The sequence below is a fragment of the Anopheles darlingi genome, chromosome 2, assembly GCF_943734745.1.
Source record: "Anopheles darlingi chromosome 2, idAnoDarlMG_H_01, whole genome shotgun sequence".
Taxonomy (NCBI): Eukaryota; Metazoa; Arthropoda; class Insecta; order Diptera; family Culicidae; genus Anopheles; species Anopheles darlingi.
In genome coordinates this window covers 83,755,944-83,763,652 of record NC_064874.1, presented here as the reverse complement: position 1 = coordinate 83,763,652, position 7,709 = coordinate 83,755,944, and the positions used below count along the sequence as shown (strand labels likewise).

Genomic DNA, 7,709 nt, shown 5'->3' with positions numbered 1-7,709 from the left:
CATGTGTGGCAGCCAAGCAGGCATTTCATTACATTCTTTTGGGCTATTTGCTGATTAGGATGGAATAAATGGCCTTTTCCAGACGCCCTAAATTCCAATTTTCCGATTCATTTCCAGATTTTCAGACAAGTTATGCAACGACTTCACGTCAAAACTCCCAGTGCGATGTTTGTAAACAAACTGTTGCTTGATTCATAGAAAGCATACATTTATTTTCTTGCTGCGTTGCGCTGGGTGGAATTCTTGCAGCCCTCCTCGTTCCCGCAGTCCACCTCATTCAAGACAACTTTTTCCAAAAAGAAAGCAAAATCATCCGTGTTTTGAGTCACTTCCGATTATCGTTTAATTTCGGCCCCTACTTCCCACAACGTCCTGTGTGTGATTGCTTCGTGTTGCGTAAAAAGAGTGGAGTCAAAATGTTCCGCACTTCCATTTTCGACAAAAGTCTAGGTAAGTCCGGAAAGGGAGACCCTCGGGATGAGCCTGACGAAACGGGAAGTAAGGTTTGGGGTTTCTTTGCTTTGGTTTCCGGAAACACAGAAAATGCTACCAGCAATCTTAACCTGGAGCCCGACTGGCAGGCGATACTGGTCATTTGTGATACGATCCGGCAGGGCGACGTGAAGTAAGTATCGTCTCGCCAACCAACCTCAGCAAGCTGCTCCTGGAGCATCTCGTCAAGGACGTTTCACCTGATACCCGTTCCTCTTTCCAGCGCAAAGTATGCGGTGCAGGCACTGAAGAAAAAGATGTCCTCACCGAACCCGATCACGGCCCTGTACGCTCTGCTGGTGCTGGAGAGTATGGTGAAGAACTGTGGTTCTCCGGTGCACGACGAGATCGCCAACAAGGCCAACTGTGAGATGTTCCAGAATCTCGTGAACAGCACGAAGCACGAGGAGGTGCGAGCGAAAATGCTCGAGTTGATCCAGACGTGGGCTTTCGCGTTCCGTTCCACCATCAAGTACCGCTCAATAAGGGTAAGTAATGGGCGGGATAGAGCGGTGGAGGGTGGTGGTGAATTGGTGCGGTCAACGAGGAGTGTACGTGGTGCGCATTTACATTCAGCATTTGTTTACTGTCACCCAGCTAGAGCAGATCGTTCCCGGTTCCCCGTTTGTCGTGGCTCGCGCAGCCAGTGTGTTGGTGGTGTGTAATTGAATTAGTGCCTCGGACACAGGAGCGTGACTCATCACTGATAAGTTCGAAATGGGGGTGCGTGATGGCTAAAAGTGATTTTTATTTTACGTAGCACCGTCAATCTGGCACCTAAAATGAGCTAATCCTGTCCATTTCATCGTATTTTATTGACAAAAGCAGATAAAAAATCATCATACCAGTATTCTTTGTAGATGTGTTGGCTCATCTTATGACAAAGAAAGAGATGACTGTAAAGTGCAGACAACTGGAGTCGAGCAATAGCGCCTTAGAATAATGTGAATTTCTGATTTTATGATCCTCCGATCGAGAATTAAATCGGATCGTATTACGTTAGTTTATGTCATCAGGAATCATTAGCAATACCATAAATCAATCGACTGTCCTTGGTCTATAGCTAATAACATTTCTTTCCTCTTCCGCGCCGTAGGATACGATGAATATTCTAAAAACCGAGGGCCACAAGTTCCCGGAACTGAAGGAGGCCGATGCTATGTTCTCGTCCGACATTGCGCCGGACTGGGTGGATGGAGAGGTGTGCCACCGTTGCCGCTCGCAGTTTACGTTTACCGTGCGCAAGCACCACTGTCGTAACTGTGGGCAGGTCTTCTGTGCGCTGTGCTCCTCGAAGACGAGCACCCTCCCCAAGTTCGGGATCGAGAAGGAAGTGCGCGTATGTGACGGCTGTTTCGCGCAGTTGCAGCGTCCGACGGCCACACTGACGAAGAAGTCGACCGAAGAGGAGGATCTGCCGGCCGAATATCTGACGAGTTCTTTGGCCCAGCAAGCGCAAGGGCCAGCGCGTAAGACAGACGAAGAGCTACGCGAAGAGGAAGAGCTACAGTTGGCGCTCGCTCTCAGCCAATCGGAGGCGGAAACGAAACAAGCGCAAGCACAAACGCGTCGTGCTCCCACGTTCCACAAATCACCGTCGCCGGAACCGCAGCTGGCCGCTACGGTTGCGGCCCCGATCAAACGGAGCCCATCGCCAGTCGAGGAACCACCGACCGATCCGGAGTTGGCTCGCTATCTGAACCGCAATTACTGGGAGCAAAGGCAGATGATGGAATCGCCAGCCTCACCGTCCGCTCCCAGTCCCATGCCAAGCCCAATGCCCTCGTTGCAACCGAGTTTGCTGCTGAAGGGTGCCCCAGAGGACGTGGAAATTGATGATTTTTCCAACTCGATGAAAACGCAGGTCGAGATCTTTGTCAATCGGATGAAATCAAACTCGAGCCGTGGTCGTAGCATCTCGTGCGATAGTGCCGTTCAGACGCTGTTCATGAATCTCACTTCGCTGCACGCCCGGCTACTTACGTTCATCAAGGATATGGACGATAAGCGGATGTGGTACGAGCAGCTGCAGGATAAGCTGACCCAGATCAAAGACTCCCGGGCGGCACTGGATGTTCTGCGGCAGGAGCATCAAGAGAAGCTGCAGCGTATCGCCGAGGAGCAGGAGCGCCAACGGCAGCTGCAGATGGCCCAGAAGCTGGAGATAATGCGCAAGAAGAAGCAAGAGTATCTGCAGTACCAGCGGCAAGTAGCGTTACAACGTATACAGGAGCAGGAACGGGAGATGCAGATGCGCCAGGAGCAACAAAAGGCCCAGTACCGGATGGGAACGGCTTTCCCGTTCATGCCAGCACCGGGCCCTGGACAGCAGGGACCGCAGGGCTCACCAGTACACGTTGGCATGCCGGGACCGTACCCGGGACCTGGTTATGGCTATGCTCCGATGCCACCAGCCAACGGTACGCTTCCTCACTATCATCCGCAGCAACAGCCCCAGCAGCCACCACAACAACAGCAACAGCAACAACAGCAACAGCAGCCTCCGCAGCAATTATTCTCACCACAGCACGCCGGTCAGTACGCAATGCCTGGAGCTACTGCGCCGGGAGCTGAGGGAGCACCCATGCAGGGTGGTCCCGGTATTATACCACCGGGAATGAATGTAATGCATGGACAGGTACCACCACCGGGAGCAATGGCCATGCCTGGTGCTCCTCCAATGATGGGACCACCGCAACAACCTCCACAGCAGGCACCGCCAGCGATGATGAGCGGTCCGCCGGTTGCAATGCCTGGTCCCGAGCAACTTCAGCAACCGGCGGGTCAACAACCGCAGCCTCCAATGCCACAGCAGATACCCCAGCATCCGCAGCAACAGCATCCGCAGCCTGCTGCTGCAGTTGCAGTACCGACGCAGCAACCGCCGCCTACTGCTATCGCACCTGAACCAACACCGGTACCATCCCAACCGCAACCAACGGCAACTGCACCGGAGCCGGCCACAGCTGAGCTAATAAGCTTCGATTAGGCGAACAAAAGGCATCTTGACTGTACCTATATTTGGCTTGGCCTTTTTATTATTTGCAAATGTACTCTGTTGGTTAATTAACGCATGTATCCCCCTAGCTGTGTCGCTATGCGTATTCCCTAATAAACGATATTCTACTCCCTGAAATGTGTCTTCAAGATAACCGTTAAATCACTTGCGACAGCAACGAACGCTTCAGATTGTAACGATTGTTCTATTGTTTCACGCCCCCCCCCCCCCTCACCTGTGAATCATTCTTCCGTTCTTCCGATAGGAATCGCGATCACTCTACTCGCATCATTTTTTTTTGTTTGTTTTCAACGTTTCGTCGTGTTTGTGCTTATCTCGCCCTGGAGTCGGTCGGTTCGGCGCTTTGTCTTGCAGACAGACTCTGAACCGGCAAGAGCAACGGAGATAAAGGATTTATGAACGATGCGAGTCACGAAGTCCATAACTTTCACGCCCGCTGCAAACGCCTGGCATGGTTGGAAGCACGTTTCATCGAACCAGACGCTCTTCGCAAACAAGTGGACTGAGGGGCCATGTCCATTCCCTTTTCACGTCTCCAGATAGGAGTCTGGTCCTTGAGACCAGATGTTGGTCCTTGAGATTCGCCTGCTCGGCCGTTGACAGCGGGTGTGAATTTTTGCGATGGAAACGGGAAGCATTACTGCATGAACCTGTACGGAAGAATCGAACAAAACTTCACGTACCTCGTACGGATTTGCGTCTACTCCGTCTGTGAGCACACGGAACAGGAGATGCTAATCGATGTGCCCGCGCACATGGAGTTGTAGCCATTTATGATTTATTTTGCAGGGGCTCGCGGTTGATTGAATTGGTACTTTATGACATTGAGTATACCTCATACCTATCTTCACATCGGTACGTCGTGGACAATGTACATGACCATGTGCTGAAGCTAAATGCCGCCCGACATTTCATTTCAATTAAGAGAACGTCTAACACAGGGAAGATCCCTAAGTGCTTTCTTTTGTAACTCTAATCCTGTGGGAGAAATAAGATTGATTTATTGGACGATTACTTACTAACCACCACCGGTGATCGTGCAAACAGCACGATCTTCAATACGAAATGCCAAGGTAGCATCTTCTTCCGCTATACGCAAAGTGCTCATCGAAGTACGCCGTACGTAAAACCCTTTTTCCAAGCTTCCCCCACTGCATGGCTTACTTCGATAAGGTTAAAGCTGTAACCGTCAAGAATTTAACCGCCGCACTCGCGCTGCACTCGTGCCGCACCTTACCTCCGTGGCCAATAAATCAAATACCGTTCGAAATGGTTTGGAAATACACGTGCCGCTGGTACACGAAACGAATAAGCACGCGGAACCACGAAATTAGGCAATAACTGGCCACATCGGGCTCAGGAGAGTCAAGTCAATGCTCTGCACCCTACTATCCACCTAGTAGTGGTAGTGCTTCTGGGTAAACAGCACCAGTGCGGGCTGGTAGTTGCTCGTCGTGTGAGGTTTAGCACCAGACCAGTAGGCAGCCGACGTGTTTGACAATTTTTAAGGCTGCGCCACCTCTACACCATCCCCAGGTCACTCCACCACTTTGGGTCCGGTAGCACCACCTGTGAGTGCGGCATGCCAGCGAGACACGAGGGATGATGGTTTGCTTTAACCGCATAGCAACCTCACCGTCACCACATCGTAGTAGTCTTTACTCTCCACTGCTGCTACTGCTACGAAGCTCGAATGCGGTTTTTCCTGTTCACTATCGGTGGAAGGTGTACTCCGGCTGCTGTAAACCAGGTACGCAGCATGACACATGGTACCTATGCGCACCATGTGTATGTGCGCATAGATCTTGCAAAAAGGGTTTCCAGCAGGGTTTGCTGCTAATCAATGGCACTCGCTCGATCGGTGGCGGCGGTTTCGGTGCGATCTCCGATCTTGGTGGCACTCCACTCCTTTTGCGTGGTTCTCGGGACGCACGGATCACGTTGGACTGGGGTGATCGCGGTGAGGTACCGCATGCGGCATGCGAAGTCCCTGCGTCGAGTGCTTGGAATTGAGTAAGCCGAGAGAACACCACACCACATCGGGAGCTACTGCCAGCTGGAGGATGAAAATGGAAAGTAGTTTTGGGCCGTTTTCCAAGACGACTCCTGCGCTAGGCGCAATCCCCTCCTCCGTCCAATCGATCGATGGTAGCCCAGTCTTCGTGGACAGTTCTCGAACTCGAAACACCAAACGTTTTGCAATCATGGCGGGGAGCATACGGGCCCACATCGGATCCCTGCCTCCCTCTATGTATCTGGTAGCGTACACTTCCTAATTGAAACGAATGACCCCGTGCAAAGTTGGCAATCTTGGCTCGCAAGAATCTGTGGTGGGACATCAAGGAGCGAAGGCACGAAAAATGTGGAACGAGCGTTTTCGTCGCCGTCGTCGTCGTCGTCAAAATGGAACTCGTTCCGATACTCGATTGCTCGTGGCCTCATTTACACTGGCCATTAGTTGATATGACAAGCTGTGGCTATCCGATATCCATTGGGACGCCAAGTGGCCAATGATCAGCAGCAAAGTTCAAATGGATGGCCTTTAAAAGGATCGTTTAACCATTTCTATGATCGCCGCAGCAGCAGTAGCAGCAGCAGCAGCAGCAGCAGCACGAGTCACCTGTTGCAGTGGATTGATACGGTATTACCAGGTGCTAGGAACCATGACAGGATTCTGGAACACCTAACCTTAGACACGTGGATAACGCATTACGGCATCAAACTATAGCCCTTTGCTGGATGATCGTCCGGATTGCCACCATTAGCTTAAATGCGTTCTCATGTCCCGTGTACCTGCCACCAACGCGGGAAGCGCGTGATCCCCTTCTTGTCAATCGACCGGATAATGAAGATTTAGCTAACGTTCTAGGCGCTCCAGCGCCGGGTTCGGTGGACACTTGATGACTAGCGGTGGCACGCACGCGCATCCACGATCTAATCATAGGCATTACATAGCCCGAAGCAATCTCACATGACGGTGGGGGAATCACGCCCTTTCCTACCATTAGAAGGTCATCGGCGTCGCTCGCCGTCGTCGTCGTCGTCGTCGTCTCGTCATCGTCCAGTGCTTTACTTTGTTTCTCGTGGTCTCAGGCCTAAGGCCGGGAATCGCTTTCCACGGGGTTTTTGCGTGTTTGGCGCTGCCACAGCTTGCCGACCGGACGTTAATACCCTCGTTTTTATCCGCTTTTGATAGACAGGTGTATCGAAACCGGACCGCACTTACCAGTTCCGAGATATAAGCATAGTTGCATGGACATGGAGAACACACACAACAAGAAGTGCCCGTAAAGTGGCGCTAAGATGGGCCAGGTGGCGTTTAGTTATGAAGTAGATTAGTTTTTTGTTTGTCCTGGCTTCACTTTCGGGCACCTTGCGGTGGCGCGTCCATAAAGCGATCGTTGCCCAGCGCTCGTAGAATGTTGTTGTCTGCCAAGCTGGTGACGATGGATATGTTTTTATGCGACCAAGCGCTACTCTCCACGCCCGAGGGCGTGCCAACTACGCTAGCAATTAATTCAACACCTTAGCCACATGTTGTTGGTGAATTAGATGGTCTTTTCGGATTTCGCATAGTTTATCATAACTTAGCGCCCGTTCCTTCGGCTAACGTTGCTCCGTTGAGGTCTACAAACGTGGCGTCTATCGGGTACTAGTAGATCCGACATGAGCGAGAGATTGTCCGTTAGGCATTCGTGATCGACGGTAATTTGACGATCTCACCGAGTAACGTTCAGGGAGCTTGCATTGTGCTTGCGTTGTACGTATGAGAAACCGGAAGAACACTAGATACCTCTAATCACGCCTCTGACGCACGCCCTTCTCTCCCGGGTTAGGTGCTTATTGTTTTGTTGATTTCAGTTCGCAGTAATACCTTGGAGACCCGCTCTTTACGGAGTTCGCTTACCCAGAGGTTACGATGGGCCGTTCAACCACTCTCGTTGAACGTTTTTCAAGCACTCGTTAAACGAAGTGAAAGTATTCCTGGAGACTTCGAAGCCCACGAAGCAGCGACCTTGATCAGGTTCACGGTCAATGGTTTGGTTACCCGTTTGAATGCTGCAGCAGAGAGATTGCTATGCTTCCTGGATGCATGCTGACTTGTAGGGGAGCAGTGTACGCTCCGGCATACCGTCCTTGAATCCCGGTTTTGTGAGCTTTTTTTCGGGCGCCGTATTGCCAGAGGCGGCCAGAGCAG

The 7,709-nt window shown here is 51.6% G+C and overlaps 1 protein-coding gene across 2 annotated transcripts; it reads left to right on the top strand.

The window, feature by feature from the left end:
• The first annotated feature begins 248 nt into the window (after nucleotides 1–248).
• Nucleotides 249–3,639, top strand: LOC125951760 (hepatocyte growth factor-regulated tyrosine kinase substrate). 2 transcript variants are annotated; one of them, XM_049680780.1, is made up of 4 exons: nucleotides 249–450; nucleotides 541–625; nucleotides 716–980; nucleotides 1,589–3,639. In XM_049680780.1, the coding sequence occupies exons 1-4, from the start codon at nucleotides 417–419 to the stop codon at nucleotides 3,479–3,481; spliced, it is 2,277 nt and encodes a 758-aa protein (XP_049536737.1). In that variant the 5' UTR covers nucleotides 249–416; the 3' UTR covers nucleotides 3,482–3,639. The 2 variants fall into 2 exon arrangements, with proteins under 2 accessions (XP_049536737.1, XP_049536739.1); XM_049680782.1 differs by lacking the exons at nucleotides 249–450; nucleotides 541–625; nucleotides 716–980 and adding an exon at nucleotides 1,061–1,215.
• The last annotated feature ends 4,070 nt before the right edge of the window (nucleotides 3,640–7,709 follow it).

Bases quoted from the DNA above. Each gene is read 5' to 3' on its own strand.
- LOC125951760 (XM_049680780.1), top strand. From the start codon at position 417: ATGTTCCGCACTTCCATTTTCGACAAAAGTCTAG. The intron at 626-715 runs GTAAGTATCGTC...TCCTCTTTCCAG, and splicing joins ATCCGGCAGGGCGACGTGAA to CGCAAAGTATGCGGTGCAGG. The intron at 981-1,588 runs GTAAGTAATGGG...TCCGCGCCGTAG, and splicing joins TCAAGTACCGCTCAATAAGG to GATACGATGAATATTCTAAA.